The sequence below is a fragment of the Heterodontus francisci genome, chromosome 20, assembly GCF_036365525.1.
Source record: "Heterodontus francisci isolate sHetFra1 chromosome 20, sHetFra1.hap1, whole genome shotgun sequence".
NCBI lineage: Eukaryota > Metazoa > Chordata > Chondrichthyes > Heterodontiformes > Heterodontidae > Heterodontus > Heterodontus francisci.
Window position 1 is genome coordinate 60,712,609 of NC_090390.1, and position 23,044 is coordinate 60,735,652.

General features: G+C 42.6%; 1 protein-coding gene and 1 long non-coding RNA gene across 3 annotated transcripts in view; both read left to right on the forward strand.

The window, feature by feature from the left end:
• tial1 (TIA1 cytotoxic granule-associated RNA binding protein-like 1) overlaps window positions 1-2,923 on the forward strand; it is a 35,134-nt gene extending 32,211 nt beyond the window's left edge. For both annotated transcript variants that reach the window (XM_068052897.1, XM_068052898.1), the window contains 3 exons: window positions 558-681; window positions 801-943; window positions 1,257-2,923. In XM_068052897.1, coding sequence (XP_067908998.1) covers window positions 558-681; window positions 801-943; window positions 1,257-1,377 — 388 coding nt within the window. In that variant the 3' untranslated portion in view covers window positions 1,378-2,923. The remainder of the gene's footprint in view (window positions 1-557; window positions 682-800; window positions 944-1,256) is intronic.
• A 10,591-nt stretch (window positions 2,924-13,514) lies between these two features.
• Window positions 13,515-15,698, forward strand: LOC137380952 (uncharacterized). Its single transcript, XR_010977096.1, has 2 exons — window positions 13,515-13,554; window positions 14,601-15,698. It is a non-coding gene; the product is annotated as an uncharacterized lncRNA (long non-coding RNA).
• The last annotated feature ends 7,346 nt before the right edge of the window (window positions 15,699-23,044 follow it).

The following is a 23,044-nucleotide window of genomic DNA, read 5'->3' on the forward strand; positions in this document are numbered from 1 at the left end:
TCACCAGTAATTGTGGCTATCAATTGAGGTGATTTAATTGCAGTCGACATTCCTGTCATGCCACACTCCAGGCTTACAGATCAAGAATGGCTATTTGCGTGAGATATTGTCCTATTCCAGCACAAACCAGTATCTTCAAGAGGCACAAGAAAATTTAGATGCAAAAGTAGCCTTGTGCTTACATGGGCAATATGATGTATAGTAGGGGCGTGCAAGTTTTTTTTGTCCTTGAGTAAGAGGTGTGTACACTATGGGACCTTGAGGCAGCTTCATATAAAGTTTAGATGAATATTACGATTAATTTACACCAACTCAAGTTGCTGGTATTAACAGCTTGTTAGAATTTAATCACCATTCAGGTAACTGTCAAAGTGGCCCTTTTCCAACCTATATGTTCACTACATTCATGCCAGCAAATAAGAAACTTCAACATTAATGGGGCAGACTTTGCCTGGGCTTCTTGATTACCAGAGCTTCAGGACCACATGTGAAAAGCATTACATTTACTTGTACAATAATAAAAATTACAGAAGCTAACTTTCTTGTAATTTTTGTAGGTTTGCAACACATGATAGTGCTGCTCATGCTATAGTGTCAGTCAATGGAACAGCTATTGAAGGTCATATTGTTAAATGTTATTGGGGTAAAGAGACTACCGATTCTGCCAACAAGTATCAACAGGTAAGCTGATATATTAATAACTCTTGCTTTTACCACGGAATATCATAGCTTTTGGTTTTACTGCAGAGCATCATGAGCAGCTAATTTGTAGTAATTTTGTTACTTCGTCTTTTATTCAGATGGAATTTGCTCAGCCCTGGGGTCAGTGGGGCCAGTGGTACGGCAATGCTCAACAGTATGGTCAGTATGTAGCCAATGGTTGGCAGGTGCCCTCTTATGGCATGTATGGCCAAGCATGGAATCAGCAAGGATTTGGAGTAGAGTAAGTAATTTACTGGGTAAAGCAGTTAGAACTCACTACTGAGGTCAACTTTTTGTCGAGAAAGTGTCTGCAAAAATGTACTTAAGATTCAGCCTGGGTGTAGAATAGTTCAGTAAATGTCTTTTCTGGCTGTCCCAATTTCCCTGAACTATTTTAGCAGTAATATGAAATAAATCAGTACTTTGCATTCTTGTTGAATGATTATTGGGAAATTAATGTATTGTAGTGCATTAAGTCATGTTTATTTAATGTGCTGTGAGCAGTAAGGAGTTTTAAGTTTAAATTCACATTGATGCTTTTTTTTCCTTTGCAGTCAGCCTCAGTCTGCAGCTGCCTGGGTCGGTGGATTTAGTGCTCAGCCAGCCCAAGGGCAGGGTACAGCTGTTATACCTAGCCAAGCTGGCTTTGGAATGGCAGGTTACCAGACGCAGTGAGCAGGGACTCGTTCTGTTTACCTACAAATGAGAAGCCAGATTTTTCTAATGACAAAACATCAAAATGTTCGCTGACACCATGAATAAAATATAGACTATTTATTTTAAAGCTGAATATTTTAAAAATTCGATCACAGCTGAGCTCATGGTGGAGGATGTGAAATGTTTCCCAGTTCTTTTTGTTTGGGATGGGGAGGGGTGGGTGGGTGGGGGGGAAGCATATAATCTGTTAACTTTTTTTGAAGAGTGAAGTAATCGAGAATGATGAATTTATTTTGAAAATGAAGTGCTATTGTGTATGAGTTTAAAAATAAATAGTGGGAAAATGTCAACCAGACTTTTGACAATCCTTTCTTTTAGTTGAGCATTCCACAATATTAATTTCATAGATACTCTGTTATAAAGGGATTTTTAAAGCCTTGTATCATAAAGCCAGGCTTAATGTTCAATAAATGCATGACAACTGAATTTCACATTGCAATGGACCAACTAGCTACTGTTTTCAGGGAAGTTCTAATTCATGGCCATCCTGAAATGCCAGCACACAGGCATAGATTGAGATGCATCAAATTTAACTGTACTTTGGCTTTAAATTGTTTCCTTTGCTTCATCATCCTATGCATTGAACGAGAAGCCCAATGAAGGCAACAGTTTATTAAAAAAAAAGTGGGTTGCACTACACTCTAAAAATCAGGAAACTGAAGGGAACACTGGCTATATTTGGACTGCTGGAGTCCTTTTGCACTGTTTTGGCTATATTGGAGATGTGCTCGACATACTTGCATACACCTGGACATGGGATTAGGGCGAAGGTTACAAGTGTAAATATCTATAGATAACATTTAATACACCAATATGATTTTTAAAGCATGCTCTAGTGTAAAGTTATCACAATTCAGTTAGAGGTTTTGCATTAAAAAAGCTATTCAATTGTACAGTATTGAAGTAGCAGGTTGCCCAGAATGTGCAATGTATGGCTGTGTTTCACAAGAGTATGTTAATATATCTTTCCTACTGCATTTATGTGGTATGTAAAATTATACAAAGTAAATTTCAAACTGAAGCCTTAAATTTTATTTCTTTAGGCAGAGTGTCATTAAGAATAGTTTGTGATCTCTTTGCTTTTCTACCTAATTCTGTTGCTGTGCTTAGTTAATATCATGCAGGTTTATTGAACCATATACAATTAATGCAAGGTTGAATAGTTGCATAATTTCTTCAGGCCACCAACAAATGGAGTGTTTTTAAGTCTAAAATTAAAAATGTAGATATACCATCATGTCAGAGCCAACTGTTTAATTTTAACAGTAATATGTGCCATTTGTTAATTGAAGGTGTACAAAATCTGTACCGTTCATTAAACTTCATTTTAAAGATATTTTTGAGTGGTTTGCATGTTGGTGCGATTCACATTTGTAAAAAAAATTAAATGCTAGCTCATTTGAGTGTGGAATGGGTGGATTATGAAGACATGTTGAAAGGTAATTGACATTAGTCATGTCTGGATTATTCTGTATCTAAAAAATAAAATGGTTTTAAAAATAAACTGCTTTATATGGCTCCTATTTATTCAATGTGTTGCTCATTAAGTGGGTAGCTCAATGAAACTTTTTACCATATTGAAAATAACCTGCTTTAATCGTGAACATGGCAGAAAAAGCACATGGAATAAAAACTTGTCCAGTCATTTGAAACTACTGTAAGGGTTTCATTTGTTCCAGCTCACAATCCAAAGCATTATCTTGGAATAAATCTCACCTTTTTAAAAATGGAACATTATCACTAAGTTCTCATTTAGAGGACATAGCAGATGTCTGGTGTCAAGAGTGGGAAACGACTGTTCCTGTTGGAAGTAGGCGTGCTCTTCTGGTGTTATGGAGTACTTGGAGCAGAGACAACTGTACTCCGCACAGAATTCATGCTATTGCTGACCTAGGAGTCCCTGATGCTGGAGTATTTTTGTTGTGCTAGCCAGTATCGCATGCATTGTGAAACATGTTTTAACTTTTTGGTGCTCATGAAGGTCAAAGATACCAGTGAATGGGGATGGTATGTTAAGATGGATTACAGAACTTATTCCAGGATAAAGCTTCATAAAGCTCTGGTTAGGCCCCAACTGGAGTATTGCATCCGATCTGGTCACTACACTTCAGGAAGGATGTGAAGGTCCTAGAGAGGGTTCAGTGGAGATTTAGCAGAATGATTCCAGGGATTGGGGGGGGGGGGGTGGGATTTCAGTTACAAGGTTAGATTGGAAAAGCTGGTGGTGGTCTCAGAACAAAGGGGATTGAGGGAAGATTTAATAGAGGTGTAGAACGTAAACAGGCTTGGATAAGTTAGACAAGGAAAAACTTTTCCCATTAACTACTAGGACTAGGGGACACATTGAAGGTTTGGGGCAAGAGGTGCAGGGGGAATATGAGGAAGCACTTTTTTTACACAACGGGTGGTAATGACCTGGAACTTGCTGCCCAAAAGGGTGGTGGAAGTGGAGACAATGAATTCAGAAGGAAATTGGATGGCCAATTGAAAGAAAGAGACTTATGGGGCTATGGGTATCGAGTGGGGGAGTGGGACTGAATAGCTCTGGAGAGTTGGCATGGACTCAGTGGGCCCTAGCTCTTATTTTAAGATTGTGCCCCCTGTTCTGCATTCTCGTCATTTTAAACAACTTGATTAAATCAACCTTATAAGCTAAGGAGAGTACAAGCCAAGTTTATCCAATATGTCTTTAGAATGATACCAGGGGTTAAATTAGTGAATTTGCACTGTATGTTCTCCAAGGCAAATCTATCCTTCCTGAGGTGCAGTCTTCCAAAACTCTATGCAGTACTCTAGGTGGGGTCTGACTGAGGCTGTCTGCAACTGAAGCGTCACTTCCCCTTTTCATCCCACTTTTATTAAATTGATTCCAAATATCAAACCATTTTTGTAACCACTGGAAGCTGTACCAATAGATTGAGACTGATTTTTTTTTTCCCCCCCTTACATTTCAACCTTTTAATTCAATTAAGATCTGCATGTGGCTTTAAAAAAAAACACAATTCTTCCTCCCATGCTGGTGATGTGATAGTGTATATTGGTATTTTTGTACAAATGCTACACTTGTTTTAACTGTAGGCAATTTTTAATTTTAAAAGAAATTTATTGTGTGATTCTGGCTTCCAACCAAAGTTTGACCTGGGTAATGTCGATATCTTTAGTAATTACTTTAGTCCAAAAAGGTTTTTAAAAACAAACTGTCAAATCGTTTATGGCATTGCTCTGGGTGATTGAGGTTATTGTAGCAGTGCCTAGATTTGGAAGTGAGGTGCACATATCCACTGAGAATTTAGAAAAATTAGATTTTCTGACAGACAGCGAAGCAAATGATTGAATTTTGCACAAACTTATCAATGGTATTTTCCTTAACCATTTGCAAGCAAATAAACTTCTTCCACTCATAGAGCAAATACATAAAGTTCAGCACCTTTTACTGTCCAAACCAACTAATTGACAATAATAAAGTGCTGGAAATACTTAGCAGGTTTGGCAGCATCTGTGGAGAGAGAAGCAGAGTTAACATTTTGGGTATGTGACCTTTCTGCTGAAATTTTCAAAAGTTGTGCCTTGTAAATACTGTAGAGTGCCAGGCCTTGAGTGACAGAACCAACTATCCTTAGAGACCCTTAGATACTGTTAGATATGGCCAGAAAGCTTGCCTTTCTGTAGAGTCAGGCAGCTCAGGAATGCTACACTTGATTCCACAAAAATGCAATGAACTGTTGCTAACCTGGGTTTAGACCCCATCCTTTCCTACTTAGTGTGCGGGGAGAGACAGGACTGGGGATTGGGGGTGATGGGTAGAGAGGCAGACTGGGGAATGGAGTGGGCATGGGGCTCCGCATTTCTGATGCAGCAGGTGCTGAGTGAGGAGCAGCCATAAACGGAAGAGTTGAAACCTGGAAACTTCATTGAGTTAATTTTCCTGCCTCTTTACCCCCTCCACTTCTTTCTCCCCGCACCACTCTTGGGGATAAAAACTGCTGGAGATCAAGGAATTTCACAAAGAATCAAAGGAGAAGGACTCTATTGAAAATATCAGTTTACATCAAGTTATGGACTGGTCCTTGAATCCACAACCTGGAAGAGCCCTTCAACCAAGGAAATTGTCTGAAAAGAAAAATATTTATCGTGGACTATGGAAGTAAGCATTTCACCTTGAAAAGTCATCTTAGTAATCTTTAGCAACTATTTGTAGCAAAAATTGTTTTTTAAAATTTAATATTCAAGTATTCAGATTTCAGAAACTTACTAAAACCCAACTAATATTTCAGTTTTTGTTGCTGCTTGATCTTTAGTCAACGAACGTTATTTGATTGTCACTTTTATTTTGTAAACATAGGTCAACTGAAATGACCTTTTAGAATATAAACACAGTAGAAATCAAATGATACTGAGCATCTTATGAAATCGTAAAATTTTCACAAATGAAAGAAACAAGTTATTAGTGACGTCCTTCAAAATTAATATATAAAGATGTTTTCCTCAGTACATTTAACCAATGTTTAACTGGCATGGGGTAAGTTTGTTGATTTGTGCAGCTGCAAGATCTTGTTGAACACTGAAAGATCTCATTAAACATTGAAATCAGTATAGAGAAACAGGAAGCACATCTGATAATTTTTCTATGTCAATTTACTTGGTGTCTCATCATAGGACAACTCTCTCATCCCAGGGACCAATCTAGTGAACCTTCGCTGCACTGCCTTTAATGCAAGTATATCCTTTTTTTAATGTGGGTACCAAAACTGCACACAGTATTCCAGATGTGGTCTCACCAAAACCCTGTACAATTGCAGCAATACTTCCTTATTCCTGTACTCCAATCCCCTTGCAATAAAGGCCAATATGCCATTTGCCTTCCTAATTGCTTGTACTTGCATGTTAACTTTCTGCGTTCCTTGTACAAGCACACTCAAATTTCTGAACATTGACACTTACAAGTTGCACACCTTTTAAAAATATTCTGCTTTTCTATTCTTACAACCAAAGTGCATAACTTCACACTTCCCTATATTAAACTCCATCTGCCATCTTGTTACCCACACATTTAACCTGTCTATATCTCTTTGCAGCCTCTCTGTGTCCTCCCCACAGCTTACCTTTTCACCTACCTTTGTATCATCAGCAAACTTATATACATTACTCTCTGTCTCTTCGTCTATGTCATTGATACATATTGTAAACAGCTGAGGTCCCAGCACCGATCCTTGCAGCACTCCACTATTTACTACCTGCCAACTTTTAAAATGCCCTGTTTATGCCCATTCATTGCTTCCTATCTATTAACTAATCATCTATCCATGCTAATATATTACCCCCAACTCAATGAGTTCTTATCTTGCCAATTAACATTTTGTGTGGCACCTTATCAAATGCCTTTTGGAAATGCAAGTATACTATATCTACTGGTTCCGCTTTAGCTACACTACCAGTTACATCCTCAAAAAACTCTTAATAAATTTGTCGAACAGGATTTCCCTTTAGAAAAACCATGCTGACTTGTTCTAATCATACTGTACTTTTCCAAGTGCATTGTTAAGACTTCCTTAATTATAGATTCCAGCAATTTCTCAATGACTAGTGTTAAGCTAACTGGCCTGTAGTTCCCTGTTTTCTCTCTCCCTCCTTTCTTGAAAAGCAGTGCAACATTTGCCAACTTCCAATCTGATGGGACTGTTCCTGAATCTAAGGAATTTTGGAAAATCATAGCTAGCGCATCCACTATATCTGCAGCTATCACTTTTAGAACCCTTGGATGTAGGCCACCAGGTCCTGGAGGCTTGTCAGATTTTAGTCAATTAAGTTTCTCCAATACTTTTTCTCTGCTGATATGAATTCCTTAATTTTCCCACTTTTTTTGGCCCCTAGATTACTGCCTATTTCTGGTATGGGACGTTGTGTTGTGTCTTCTACTGTGAAGACAGACACAAAATATTTGTTCAATGCCTCTGCCTTTTCCTCACTTTTTTACTCATTCATGGGGATGTGGGCGTCGCTGGCTAGGCCAGCATTTATTGCCCATCCCTAATTGCCCTTGAGAAGGTGGTGGTGAGCTGCCTTCTTGAATCTCTGCAGTCCATGTGGGGGTAGGGACACCCACAGTGCTGTTAGGAAGGGTGTTCCAGGATTTTGACCTAGTGACAGTGAAGGAACGGCAATATAATTCCAAGTCAGGATGGTGTGTGGCTTGGAGGGGAACTTGCAGGTGGTGGTGTTTGATTCACTCCACGTGAAATTAAGAAACGACTGAAGGCACTGGATACTGCAAAGGCTATGGGCCCTGACAATATTCCGGCAATAGTACAGAAGATCTGTGCTCCAGGACTTGTCATGCCCCTAACCAAGCTCTTTCAGTACAGCAACAACACTGGCATCTACCTAGCAATGTAGAAAATTGTGTACACAAAAAGCAGGACAAGTCCAACCCGGCCAATTACCGCCCCATCAGTCTACTCTCAATCATCAGTCAAGTGATGGAAGGTGTCATCAACAGTGCCATCAAGCAGCACTTGCTTCGCAATAACCTGCTCAGTGATGCTCAGTTTGGGTTCTGCCAGGGCCACTCAGCTCCGGACCTCATTACAGCCTTGGTTCAAACATGGATAAAAGAGCTGAACTCAATAGGTGAGGTGAGTGACTGCCCTTAACATCAAGGCAGCATTTGCCCAAGTATGGCATCAAGGAGCCCGAGCAAAACTGAAGTCAATGGGAATTAGGGAGAAAATTCTCCTCTGTTTGGAGTCATACCTAGCACAAAGAAAGATGATTGTGGTTGTTGGAGGTCAATCATCTCAGCTCCAGGACATTAATGCAGGAGTTCCTCAGGGTAGTGTCCTAGGCCCAACCATCTTCAGCTGCTTCATCAATGATCTTCCTTCAATCATAAGGTCAGAAGTGGGGATGTTCACTGATGATTGCACAATGTTCAGCACCATTCGTGGCTCCTCAGATACTGAAGCAGTCCGTGTAGAAATGCAGCAAGACCTTGATGTCAGCTTAGGCTGATAAGTGGCAAGAAACATTCGCGCCACACAAGTGCCAGGCAATGACCATCTCCAACAAGAGAGAATCTAACCATCTCCCCTTGACATTCAATGGCATTACCATCACTGAATCCTCCACTATCAACATCTTGGGGGTTACCATTGACCAGAAACTGGAGTAGCCATATAAATACTGTGGCTACAAAAGCAGGTCAGAGGCTAGGAGTCCTGCGGCGAATAACTCATCACCTGACTCCCCAAAGCCTGTCTACCATTTACAAGGCACAAGTCAGGGGTGTGATGGATTACTCTCCACTTGCCTGGATGGGTGCAGCTCCAACAACACTCAAGAAACTTGACACCATCCAGGACAAAGCAGTCTGCTTGATTGGCACCCCATCCACAAACATTCCCTCCCTCCACCAACATACAGTGGCAGCAATGTGTACCATCTACATGATGCACTGCAGCAATGCACCACGGCTTCTTAAACAGCACCTTCTAAGCCAGCGACCTCTGCCATCTAGAAGTACAAGGGCAGCAGATGCATGGGAACACCACTATCTGCAAGTTACCCTCCAAGCCACACATCATCCTGACTTGGAACTATATCGCCATCCTTCACTGTCGCTGGGTGAAAAGCCTGGAACTCCCTTCCTAACAGCAATGTGGGTGTACCTACCCCACATGGACTGCAGCAGTTCAAGAAGGCAGCTCACCACCACCTTCTCAAGGGCAATTAGGGATGGGCAATAAATGCTGGCCCAGTTAGCGACGACCACATCCCATGAATGAATAAAGAAAAACATTTGCTGCCCTTGTCCTTCTGGGTGGTAGAGGTCGCAGGTTTGGAAGGTGCTGTCTAGGGAGCCTTTGTGTTGCTGTAGTGCATCTTGTAGATGGTACACACTGCTGCCACTCCATCGGTGGTGGAAGGAGTGATCATGTTTGATGATTTCTCCTGTCTCTGCTTCCAAGGGACCAACATTTACTTTAGCTCCTCTCTTCCTTTTGATATATCTATAAAAGCTCTTACAATCTTTTTTTGTGTTACTGGCTAATTTACTCTCTCTATTTTTTCCTTTTTTAATCAACTTTTTGGTGGTCTTTTGCTGGTTTCTACAACACTCCCAATCCTCAGACTTGCTACTCTTTTTTGCAACGTTGCAAGCCTTTTCTTTTAATCTAATAGTATCCATAACTTCCTGAGTGAGCCACGGATGATTTTCTGGCTGAGTTTTTGTTTTCCAAAGGAATGTATTTTTGTTGAACATTTTCAATTGTTTCTTTAATGGTTTCCCACTGTTCATTTACCACCATACCTTCTGGTCTATTTACCCAATTTACCTTAGCCTGTTCTCCCCTCAAACCTATGTAATTGGCATTGTTTAAGTTTATGATTCTTGTTTGTGATTGGAGCATGTCACTTTCAAACCTAACATGGAATTCAATGGTATTATGATCTCTGTTTCCCAGTGGATCTTTTACTATGACATTGGTTATTAACCCTGCTTTATTACACAATACTAAATCTAAGATAGTTTTATCCCTAGTTGGCTCCACAACATATTGCTCGAAGAAACTTTCCCGAAAACATTCTACAAACTCATCTTCTAGACCACTCCTGCCAATGTCATTGTCCCAGTCTATATGAAGATTAATTTCCCCCACAATTATTACATTGCTTTTGTTACAAGCTTCAATAATTGGTTTAATGCTCTGTCCAATGATATAACTACTGTTATGGGGCCTATAAACGACTCCCACCAGTGTTTTCTGATTCTTGCTATTCTTTATTTTCACCCATGCTGATTCGACTTCATGATCTTCTGGGGCCAGATCCTTTCACACTAATGCCCTTTTGTCATCCTTTACCATCAGTGCTACCCCTTCTCCTTTGCCATTCTGACTGTCTTTCTGAGATATTGTGTACCCTGGAATATTTATTTCCCAACCTTGATCACCATGTAACCATGTCTCTGTGATGGTGATTCGATCTAAATCATGTACCTCTATTTGTGCCACTAGTTCATTTATCTTATTGCAGATGCTTTGCGCATTCAGATATAGAACCTTTAATTTCATTTTTTGCTTTTATTCCCTTCAATGGCCTTATTTGCTGATGTACAATTTCTGTTAAACTCTCTGTCCCTTCCTGTCCCATTCTGCTTGTCTTTACCCACAATGTTATGGGTTGGCCTTTCTCTTTGAATTTCTAAATCTCATCTCTCCCGAACCCTCCCCACACTCTGTTAGTTCACAACCTCTAGTCTTATCTGCTGGCTCACTCTTGAGTTTGTATGCACTGTCCCTTTCTGTCACACCCTGATTATCATTATCCTTATTGCTATCTTGCTCTCTTGTCTTCTCCTCTCTCTTTAAATTATCACATCTTCCCTCACTTGATCCCTCACCCCCACTATTTAGTTTAAAGCCCTCTACTGCCCTAGTTATACGACTCGACAGAACACTGATCCCAGCACGGTTCAGATGTAGACTGTTCAATGGTACAGCTCCCACTTTCCCTGTACTGGTGCCAATGCCCCATGAATCGAATCCCATTTCTCTCACACCAGTCTTTGAGCCACGCAGTTAACTGTCTAATCTCATGTACCCTGTGCCAATTTGCTCGTGGCTCAGGTAATAACCCAGAGATTATTAGCGTGAACCAGGGCTGTGTTCTCACAAGCGCATGGGAAAGGCATCCGCTGCTATGTCCAGACTGGCCAAGAGAATGTGGGAAAATGGTGCACTGACATGGAACACAAAAGTCCGAGTGTATCAAGCCTGTGTCCTCAGTACCTTGCTCTATGGCAGCAAGGCCTGGACAATGTATGTCAGCCAAGAGCGACGTCTCAATTCATTCCATTTTCGCTGCCTCCGGAGAATCCTTGGCATCAGGTGGCAGGACCGTATCTCCAAAACAGAAGTCCTAGAGGCGGCCAACATCCCCAGCATATACACACTATTGAGCCAGCGGCACTTGAGATGGCTTGGCCATGTGAGCCGCATGGCAGATGTCAGGATCCCCAAGGACACATTGCACAGTGAGCTCGTCACTGGTATCAGACCCACCGGCCGTCCATGTCTCCGCTTTAAAGATGTCTGCAAACGTGACATGAAGTCCTGTGACATTGACCACAAGTCGTGGGAGTCAGTTGCCAGTGATCGCCAGAGCTGGCAGACAGCCATAAAGGCGGGGCTAAAGTGTAGCGAGTTGAAGAGACTTAGCAATTGGCAGGAAAAAAGACAGAAGCGCAGGAGAGAACCAACTGTGTAACAGCTCCGACAACCAATTTATCTGCAGATCCTGTGCAAGAGTCTGTCATTCTATATTTGGCCTTTATAGCCACTCCAGGCGCTGCTTCACAAACCACTGACCATCTCCAGGTGCTTACCCATTGTCTCTCGAGACAAGGAGGCCAAAGAGAAGAGAAAGAGAGAGACGAGAGAATTACCTTTGAGGTTCTGCTTTTTAATTTAGCCCTTAGCTGCTCATACTCCCTCTGCAGAACCTCATTCTTAGTCCAACTATGCCATTGGTACCCATGTGGACCATGACAACTGGATTCTCCCCCTCCCACTGCAAGTTCCTCTCCAGCCCTGAGCAGATGTCCGGAACCCTGGCACCGGGCAGGCAACACAGCCGTCTGGACTCTCGCTCTTGGCTGCAGAGAACAGTGTCAATCCCCCTGACAATACTGTCCCCTACTACCACTACATTCTTGTTCACTCCCCCTGCTTAAATGGCTTCCTGTACCACAGTGCCATGGTCAGTTAGCTCATCCACCCTGCAGCCCTCAGTCTCATTCATACAAGCTGAAAGAACCTCAAACCTGTTGGACATTTTCAAGGGCTGAGCCTCCTCCACTTCTGCTTTCTCGATCTCTTTACCTGCCTTACTTGCAGTCACATCCTCCTGTCCCTGACCACTGACCAAATCAGAAGACCCTATCCCATGGGGAGTGACTGCCTCTTGGAACAAAATGTCCAGGTAACTTTCCCTCTCCCTGATGCATCTCATTGAGGAAGACTGTTGGTTAGGGCATTGGGAGAACTGCCTGTTCTTAAAATAGTGCCATAGGATCTTTAAACATCCATCTGAACAGGCAGATTTAATGTCTGATCTGAAAGATGGCAGCTCAGACAATGCAGCACTGATGTGTCATTCTAGATTATGTGCTCAAGTCTGTAGCACATGGTATTGGTGCTTAATATTCCAGGTTGTATATTTACATAAATTATGTTTTTCACTGAACTCTGCTAATTATTTTTGGCCATTAACTCTTCAAGCACTGGCAGTAATTCTGAATTAGGTACAAAAACAACAAAAGAAAACTATTTTCAATTTTTAAGCATTGTAAATAGACAAGATAATCCACACTCTTGTACTGTGGCTCAATATGGTTGGTAAAATTTAGTAACATGTTAAATCATTTAAGAAGATTTTTTATTGTTTCTGTCTTTCATTGGAACCCATGAACTTTTTACCAGAATTCTTAAAAATTCATGAAGAACAATAACTTATGGCAGTAATTTCTGTTCCAGCAGAAGTGTTCTTGGGCAACAATACCCTGCATGTCAACAATCAGTTGATCATCTGAGCTTGTAGCTACACAATAGTTCTTGTTGTAGAGCACTTGTGTTAAGAAAGAATCTCTGGGCTGCATTTTACAAGTTTGCCGCGGGCTTTACTCTGCGGAGCCGCTGGGATATTAAATGCAGCAACTCGTTTAAATGGCTGGGGCGGACCGCCCACCCCCGATGATACGGAGGGGGCAGGCAGTCTGTCCCTGGCAACGGCGTCAGGCACCACTGCACAGGTGCCGATGCCACTTTTAAAGGGCTTCCAGCTCTTCAATTTAATTAAAATTTTTAAAGAAACATGAGTGTAAAAAATTAAAGTTATCCCAACCCTCTCCCATGTCCCCCCAGTGACCGTCAAATTTATTACTTGCCTTCTCCCCCCCACCCAAAAACTTTACCACTTCCTATCACCCCCAGACCAATCAAAAACATTTGACCCCGCTCCACCCACCCCACCACCCCCCAACCCCGTCCTGAAAATTTACCTGCTCCCCCCTCCCCATCAATGTTCTGCCTTGGATCTCCACCACCAATATGGCACTGGGACCGACGGCGGGAGTGGGTAAGTATTTAATTAATTCCTTTAAATACATTTACATATTTAAGTTTTGATGCCGCCGTAGAGCGGCAGGGGTGCCCCCATGTGGCCTCGCTACCGCCAGCATTATGGGTCCGGGCCTTCCCGGCGTCGAGGCCCATGGTGGGCCACTCCCAGGGACATTTTCTGGGCCCCCCCCCCCCCGTCACGACCCCTGACATTGGGGGGAGGTCAGTAAAATCCAGCCCTCTATATTTCATAATTCCTGGTGCCCTGGGCCTTACTGTGATGCTGAAGCAAAACATATAAAGAATTATCTTTATTACTGTGATAACCCATACCACTACAAAGGAAAATTAAAAACATTTAATTGCTTAAAATACAATTGCTGCATGCCTGGCTCCCCCTTTGCTCCCACTCTTACTAATCTTTCCCTATTTTTTGTTCTATTTTCTTTGTTTTGAACTGATTTTTTATTTCTTTCTAATATTGCACACTTTACCTGTATTTCAGTGTACTTCCCACATCTCAGCATTTATTCCCCAGGTCTCATTTTGAAATGGCAGCAACATTCATAAAGTTGGGCTCTGATTAAAAACAGGCTCCAAATTCAAGCCAAAGCTCTTAATATAGGCCAAGCCACGTCATTGCAGGATCAGGTTAATCTTGAATCAATTTCCAAGCATAAAACACTTAGCTTTAGTTTGGAATGAGTTACCTCATCCATTCCAGCAATCAAATCACATTCCAAATGAGAATTCATCTACAGCACAGTAGGGGTTCATAGATACACATTGTTCAGAAAACCTTGGCTTCCCAGTCTTCTTGCTATTTCTGAGATAGAATACTGAAACTTGATGTTTCAGCAATCACCTTTAGCTTTCCTGTATGGAAGGTGATGAATGATGGGAGCTGGACTGGAGCTCAACAGCAGTGTAGGAGGCCAACTACCACATAGTAAGCCTTTTTTAAAAACACGCAAATACAAAAGTTAACCTTCTTAAATCTCATGGAATTGAAAGTTTGCTTAATTGTTGGAAACCATTGACATGCTGTTCTCCCTTCGCCAGCTACAGGAGAAATGCCGAGAACAACAGATGCCCCTCTACGTTGCTTTCATTGATCTCACCAAAGCCTTTGACCTCGTCAGCAGACGTGGTCTCTGCAGACTATTAGCAAAGATCAGATGGCCACCAAAGCTACTAAGTATCATCACCTCATTCCATGACAATATGAAAGGCACAATTCAGCATAGCGGTGCCTCTTTCCTATCCTGAGTGGCGTGAAACAGGGCTGTGTTCTCGCACCTACACTGTTTGGGATCTTCTTCTCCCTGCTGCTCTCACATGCGTTCAAGTCTTCAGAAGAAGGAATTTTCCTCCACACAAGATCAGATAGCAGGTTGTTTAACCTTGCCCATCTAAGAGCGAAGACCAAAGTACGGAAGGTCCTCATCAGGGAACTCTTCTTTGCTGATGATGCTGCATTAATATCCCACACTGAAGAATGCCTGCAGAGACTCATCAACAGGTTTGCGGCTGCCTGCAATGAATTTGGCCTAACCATCAGCCTCAAGAAAACGAACATCATGGGACAGGACGTCAGAAATGCTCCATCCATCAATATCGGCGATCACGCTCTGGAAGTGGTTCAAGAGTTCACCTACCTAGGCTCAACTATCACCAGTAACCTGTCTCTCGATGCAGGAATCAACAAGCGCATGGGAAAGGCGTCCGCTGCTATGTCCAGACTGGCCAAGAGAGTGTGGGAAAATGGTGCACTGACACGGAACACAAAAGTCCGAGTGTATCAAGCCTGTGTCCTCAGTACCTTGCTCTATGGCAGCGAGGCCTGGACAACGTATGTCAGCCAAGAGCGACGTCTCAATTCATTCCATCTTCGCTGCCTCCGGAGAATCCTTGGCATCAGGTGGTAGGACTGTATCTTCAACACAGAAGTCCTCGAGGTGGCCAACATCCCCAGCATATACACCCTACTGAACCAGCGGCACTTGAGATGGCTTGGCCATGTGAGCCGCATGGAAGATGGTAGGATCCCCAAGGACACATTGTACAGCGAGCTCGTCACTGGTATCAGACCCACCGGCCGTCTATGTCTCCGTTTTAAAGACGTCTGCAAACGCGACATGAAGTCTTGTGACATTGATCACAAGTCGTGGGAGTCAGTTGCCAGTGATTGCCAGAGCTGGCGGACGGCCATAAAGGCGGGGCTAAAGAGTGGCAAGTCGAAGAGACTTAGCAGTTGGCAGGAAAAAAGACAGAAGCGCAAGGGGAGAGTCAACTGTGTAACAGCCCCAACAACCAATTTTATCTGCAGCACCTGTGAAAGAGTCTGTCACTCTAGAATTGGCCTTTATAGCCACTCCAGGCGCTGCTTCACAAACCACTGACCACCTCCAGGCGCTTACCCATTGTCACTCGAGACAAGGAGGCCAAAGAAGAAGAAGAAGAGAAGAGAAGAAGAAGAACCCTTTCTTTTAAAATGGAAAAGTTTTGCTATCATTAAGATGCTCACCAATTTACCAAAGGCCATTTTGAATGTATAACATTTTTAGTCTGATTTATTTCTGTCCTTTATTGAAGAAGTTGGTAAAACTTAACTAAAAGGAATTTAAAGAAATAGATCTCTGTCATTATATATCAAAGAAATAAAGTCCCATGGCAGCACTTGGCCAGAATGATCGTGGCAATAATAAAAACATTAGAAGTTTTGGGTAAACATAAATAGGAAGTTCAACAAAAGAAATAAAGATTATAAATTGTAAAACATTAAAAAGTGCTTGGGAGTGAGGATTGTCACTGTAAATTATCTTATATTCAGCCCAACATTATAAAAGATTCAACATTTAGGAAACAACTACTTGTATTTTAATAGTCCCATTATGTTGGGGAATAAATCAGATGCCAAGTGGGAGATTAGAAAAATTAAGGTAAAAACTGTAAGTCAGTTAAAAAGAAAAATCTTCATGAGGCTTTTGAAAGAGAGAAGTAGCAAAGAAGAGTGGTTTAGGAAGAGTTACAAATGGGAGGTTTAATAATTGAAGGACCAGTTTCTAATGGCAGAGCATGGCACTTAGTATTGTTACGACCGAGCTGGGAGCAACGCTCTGTCAATTCAATCCCGTCACTCCACAGGTTGCAGTATATTATTTAAAGCTTCCCACCCAACCGGAAAAACAGCCAAATCAAACGCTCTAGTAACCCTCGGAATAAAACAGACCAAACCAGGTATCTTTAGACAACAACAAATGAACTATTTGTTAAAAAACTAAATTGCCATTTAGTAGTACAGAACTTGAGAATTGCTGAAAATAGAAACATGTTGTCGAAGCTTATCGTCTTTCACTCATCAGGACAATCGCAAGAATAACCAAAGTAAAGGAAAACAACAACTTATACTGCATGAGAAGAGAGTGCTGATTGGTTGGCAAGTGAATTCTGATTGGTAGAGGTGTTGCCATGGTGAATGCACCAGTTTACGGTGACTGACAGTTAACTGCCAAGCTTTGTTTAAAATTTAAACCAGGCAGCTTGACTCTGATTGGTCAAGGCATTGCCCTGAGGACTGAACCAGCGAATGGCTATCACTTATTTTGTTCAGCTGAAACAGGCACAATATTTGTACATATTCTTTCTGTCTGCAAAGAACAGGGCCCTGTGTATTAATATATGTAGCTTCCAGTACGCACAAATGTGCCACACTGTGAGCCTGACTGACAATCTTAAATTGATTGTCAGCGTAATTCTTAGCACACTGAAGATTATTTAGCAAATGTTGTCTAATTGCGTAATCACATCTAATGTTGGACACAGTGTTTTGAGTTTTGCAAGCATGGGCTGGTTGGGTACGGCCCGTACCTTGCCCGTTGCGAACAGCAGAAGGGACATGTTGCCGTCAAGCCAAAAAGACGTTCTGCCTATCACACAAATGAGTAAAGTGATGTATGAATTTCAATGCCAGTGTGATGCTAGGTACACAGGCCGTACGTCCCAAAGACTGGCAGATTGTATCAAACAATATGTCCCACTGCTGTTCGCAACGGGCAGGGTACAGGCCGGTCCCAACTGGCCTGTGCTTGCAAAACTGCGATTACCAAATAATCTGTTTTTTCAGTGGTGAAAGGTCATCGACCTGAAATGGTGGCCGGAATTTTACAGTGGGCAGATGGGAGCCAGACTCCGACATAAATGTCGGTGACGAACCCGCTCCCACCCAGCCTGGGGATCCGTCCCATATTTTACGGATCCCCAGGCTTTAATTGGCCCGAGGCGGGACTGCCACCCACTTGAGGGAGGAGGTCCCGCCTCAGTGAGCTGCCGGCCAATCAGCGGGCCGGCAGCTCTTAGTGTCAGCAGCACCACCGTTCTTCAAAAGGCAGACTGAATATGTTGTCTATCAGACCAAGACTTAAATAAAACAGGTACATAGTGTAAAACAGTGAATCATACATTTCACTACCTGCCTTGATACCTGAAATAATAAAGATACTCATAGAATGACACAGCACAGAAAGAGGCCATTCTGTCCATCATGCTTCTGCTGGCTCTTTGGTAGAGCTATCCAATTGGTTCCACTACCCTTCTCTTTCCCCACAGCCCTGTAAATGTTTTCCCTTCAGGTATTTATCCAATTTACTTTTGAAAGTTTGTCTTGAATCTGTTTCCACCTCCATTTCAGGCAATGCATTCCAGATCACAGCAACTTGCTGTATACATTTTTTTGCTCATGTTACCTCTGGTTCTTTTGCCGATTATCTTACGTCTGTGTCCTTTGGTGACCAAGCCTTATTCACACTGAAAACAGTTTCTCCTTGTTTACTCTAAATCAAAACCTTTCATGATTTTCAACATGAAAATCAAATCTCCTCTTCACCTGGTCTGCTTTGAGGAGAACAACCCCAGCTTCTCCACTCTCTCAACATAACTGAAGTCCCTCATCCCTGATATGATTCTAGTAAATCCCTTCTACACCCTCTGTAAGACTTTCCTAAAGTGTGGTGCCTGGAATTGGACATTATTCTCCGACTGAGGTCTAACCAGTGTTTTATAAAATGTCACTTTCTGTCTACACATGCACTGAAAAACAAATATTCACTTCTTGTGTTATGAACCATACTACAGTCTCAAATTGACCTATTTTCTTCGCTGGTCAACACAAATGTAAAACAGAGGTCTTTTCCAGGTTGGAAATCTACTCTCCTACATTTAGTTTAACTACTTGATCTATTTCGTTGCTCATAACCAGACTTAGCAACAGTGAAGCCCTTTCTAAGCCTCCTAACATACTGCTTGAGCAACAAGTTCTGTTAATATTTTCGGAATTCTAGCTTCTTTTCTCCATTTACTGACTGTCCCAGTCGATGACTGGATAATTGAAATCCACTTCAACAATAATTTGTTATTCCTACTCATCTCTCTAATCTGACTATATATTTCCTCTTTCATTTCCCTTCCACAATTTGGAGGTCTACTTTATTTTCCATTATTGTCCAGTTTACAGCTACATTTCTGTTAATGTTGCAATTGTGATTCAGTGATAGCATTTGCCTCTTGAATCAGATGGTTGTGGGTCCAAGCCCCCCTCCAGAGACTTGAGTACAATATCCAGGGTGATACTCCAGTGCAGCATTGAGAGAGCGCTACATTCTCGGAGGTGCCATCTTTCGCATGATATGATGAGGAGCCATCTGCTCTCTCAAATGAATGTTAAAGATCCTATGGCACTGCTTCAAGGAATAACAGACAAGTTCTCCCCAGTGTCCTAGTGAATAGTTATCCTTCAACTAACAACACTAACAATAAACAGTGATATGGTGGAAACACTCTGCAGGTCAGGCATAATCTGTGGAGAGCAAAACTGAGTTAACAGCCTGAATTTTATGATGCCCCAGTGGGTCGGATGGTGGCGGCGTAAAATTGAGCGGCAGGCTCCGGGAGGCCTACACGCCCCAATTCCGCCTCCGGACATGTTTACAGAGGTCAGGCGGGGGGGTGGGAGTGGGAAATGGCCTGCCCGCCCTATGCCAATCGAGACCCTTAAGTGGCCAATTAACGGCCAATTAAGGGCCCTTGCCCACCTCCACGGGTATTTTACCCGTGGCAAGCGGGTGTGCTGGGGACATGAAAGGCCGCCCAGCGATAGCTGCCGGTCTTTCCGTGCCCCAGGGGAGGCATTGCAGTCGAGCACAGGGTGTCCGATTGAAGGCCGCCCCCGCCTCCTAACCCACCCCTGCGATCCAAGACGCCCACTTCCCCCCAAATGACCACCCTAGCCTCACCAGGGCACAACCAATCCTCCTGGTGAGGCAACCCAAACTTATCCACTCTCTCGGGTCCACGGCGTGGCTGGGCTGCAGTCCCAGCAGTGGCCACCTTTGAAGAAAGAAGAATCACTTGGTGGCATGTCATGCATTCCAGGAACTGGTGTACAGAGTAAGAGTTCTCTGCTGCAATCACAATTCTTTACCTCGATATTGGGCAGGAAAGTTACATGTGGGATCCTAGGAGGCTTGAAACCTGTTCATAAGCGTGGCTGGTACCACTGAACTTGAGAGGATAGTGTAAAGATCCAAAAACTTGACAGCAGGTAAAGCAGACCATTCAAGAAATCAATTCTAGAGTTGTTGAAGCCATGGATTAGGGTTTCAGCAATGGAGGATGACAGTAAAGGGCATAGGATCAAACAGAAATTGTTTGATGTTGACCATAAAACTCCAGATTGTCATTTTAAAAAAACATCTGTTCTGCTCATGTCCTTTCCGGGAATGAAATTTGTCATCCTAACCTAGTCTGGCCTACATGTGACTCAAGATCCACAGCAATGTGGTAGCAGTTCTGAAGGTTTATGGAGCTCAGGGTAGCTGACTGCAACTGTAGAGGACAGTTTTGGTTTTGCTGACATTGATATTTGATGTTTAATACTACATGTGTGGTCTGTGAACTGTGGAAATATATTTTTTAAAGACAATTCAGGACATAATTATTCCTACTAGTTCCTCAGTCCCCAAGGCTCGCCTGCCGGCTGTTATAGACCAAGTACAACTTAAATCAAAACCAGTTGGAGCTGAGACCATCTGAATTTAATGCTTAATACTTGTTTAGGAAATTTTAAAGTTGGCAGAAGGCTATCCTGAGAAAAGAGGTGAGCAGTCTATATATAATAAAACGCCCGATTAGAGCTTTGCTGCTGTTGCACACAGGTTGAATAGGAGAATTGGTACTGGCTCAAAGCCACAATTAAGTCTATCCATAACTAATAATGGTGCTGTAGGGCAGCAGCAATGTCTGTAATTAGTTATATATTAAAAATGTACAAGGAAAAATTAAAATGGTTAATCTTGTTTCTGGACGTAGTACAGAATTGTGACTGTACCCCTTAAACATTATTATAGAGTCATAGAGTTATACAACACAGAAACAGGCCCTTCGGCCCATCGTGTCTGTGCCGGCCATCAAGCACCTAACTATTCTAATCCCATTTTCCAACACTTGGCCCGTAGCCTTGTATGCTATGACATTTCAAGTGCTCATCGAAATACTTCTTAAATGTTGTGAGGGTTCCTGCCTCTACCACCCCTTCAGGTAGTGCAATCCAGATTCCAACCACCCTCTGGGTGAAATTTTTTTTCCTTAAATCCCCTCTAAACCTCCTGCCCCTTACCTTAAATCTACGCCCCCTGGTTATTGACCCCTCCACTAAGGGAAAAAGTTTCTTCCTATCTAACCTATCAATGCCCCTCATAATTTTGTACACCTGAATCAGGTCCCCCCTCAGCCTTCTCTGGTCTAAGAAAAACAACCCTAGCCTTTTCAGTCTCTCTTCATAGCTGAAATGCACCAGCCCAGGCAACATCCTGGTGAATCTCCTCTGCACCCTCTCCAGGGCAACTACATCCTTCCTATAATGTGGTGTCCAGAACTGTACACAGTACTCCAGCTGTGGTCTAACTAGCATTTTATACAGCTCCATCATAACCTCCCTGCTCTTATATTCTATGCCGTGGCTAATAAAGGCAAGTATCCATATGCCTTCCTAACCACCTTATCTACCTGTGCTACTGCCTTCAGTGATCTATGGACAAGTACACCAAGGTCCCTCTGATCCTCTGTACTTCCTAGGGTCCTACCATCCGTTGTATATTCCCTTGCATTGTTAGTCCTCCCAAAATGCATCACCTCACACTTCTCAGGATTAAATTCCATTTGCCACTGCCCTGCCCATCTTACCAACCCATCTATATTGTCCTGTAATCTCAGGCTTTCCTCCTCACTATTTACGACACCACAAATTTTCATGTCATCTGCAAACTTACTGATCATACCTCCTACATTCACGTCTAAATCATTAATGTACACTACAAACAGCAAGGGTCCCAGCACCGATCCCTGCGGTACACCACTGGTCACAGGCTTCCACTCACAAAAACAACCCTCGACCATCACCCTCTGCCTCCTGCCACTAAGCCAATTTTGGATCCAATTTGCCAAATTGCCCTGGATCCCATGGGCTCTTGCCTTCTTAACCAATCTCCCATGCGGCACCTTATTAAAAGCCTTAATGAAGTCCATGTAGACAACATCAAATGCTTTACCCTCATCTACACATCTCGTCATCGCCTCAAAAAATTCAATCAAGTTCATTAGACACGATCTCCCCCTCACAAAGCCATGCTGACTATCCCTGATTAATCCCTGCCTTCAAGTGGAGATTAATCCTGTCCCTCAGAATTTTTTCCAATAGTTTCCCTACCACTGATGTTAGGCTCACCGGCCTGTAATTACCTGGTTTATTCCTGCTGCCCTTCTTGAATAATGGTACCACATTCACTGTCCTCCAATCCTCTGGTACCTCCCCTGTGGCCAGAGAGGATTTGAAAATTTCTGTCAGAGTCCCTGCTATCTCCTCCCTTGCCTCACATAACAGCCTGGAATACATCTCATCTGGGCCTGGGGATTTATCCACTTTTAAGCCCACTAAAACAGCTGATACTTCCTCCCTTTCAATGCTAATATGTTCAAGTATATGACTTCCCCTCCATGATCTCTACACCTACATTGTCTTTCTCTCCATAGTGAACACAGATGAAAAGTAATCATTTAAAACCTCACCTATATCCTCCGGCTCCACACACAGATTGACACTTTGGTCCCTAATGGGCCCTACTCTTTCCCTGGTTATCCTATTGCCCTTAATATACTTATAAAACGCATTGGGATTTTCCTTTATATTGCCTGCCAGTGTTTTTTCATGTCCCCTCTTCACTCTCCTAATCACTTTTTAAAGTACCCCCCCTACACTTTCAGTTACTCCTCTAGTGCCTGCGCTGTTTTCAGCGCTCTGAATCTGCCATAAGCCTCTTTTTTTTTCCTTATCCAGTTCTCTATATTCCTTGACATCCAGGGTTCCCTGGACTTGTTGGTCCTATCCTTCACCTTAACAGGAACATGTTAGCTCTGAACCCGCACTATTTCCTCTTTGAATGACTCCTATTGGT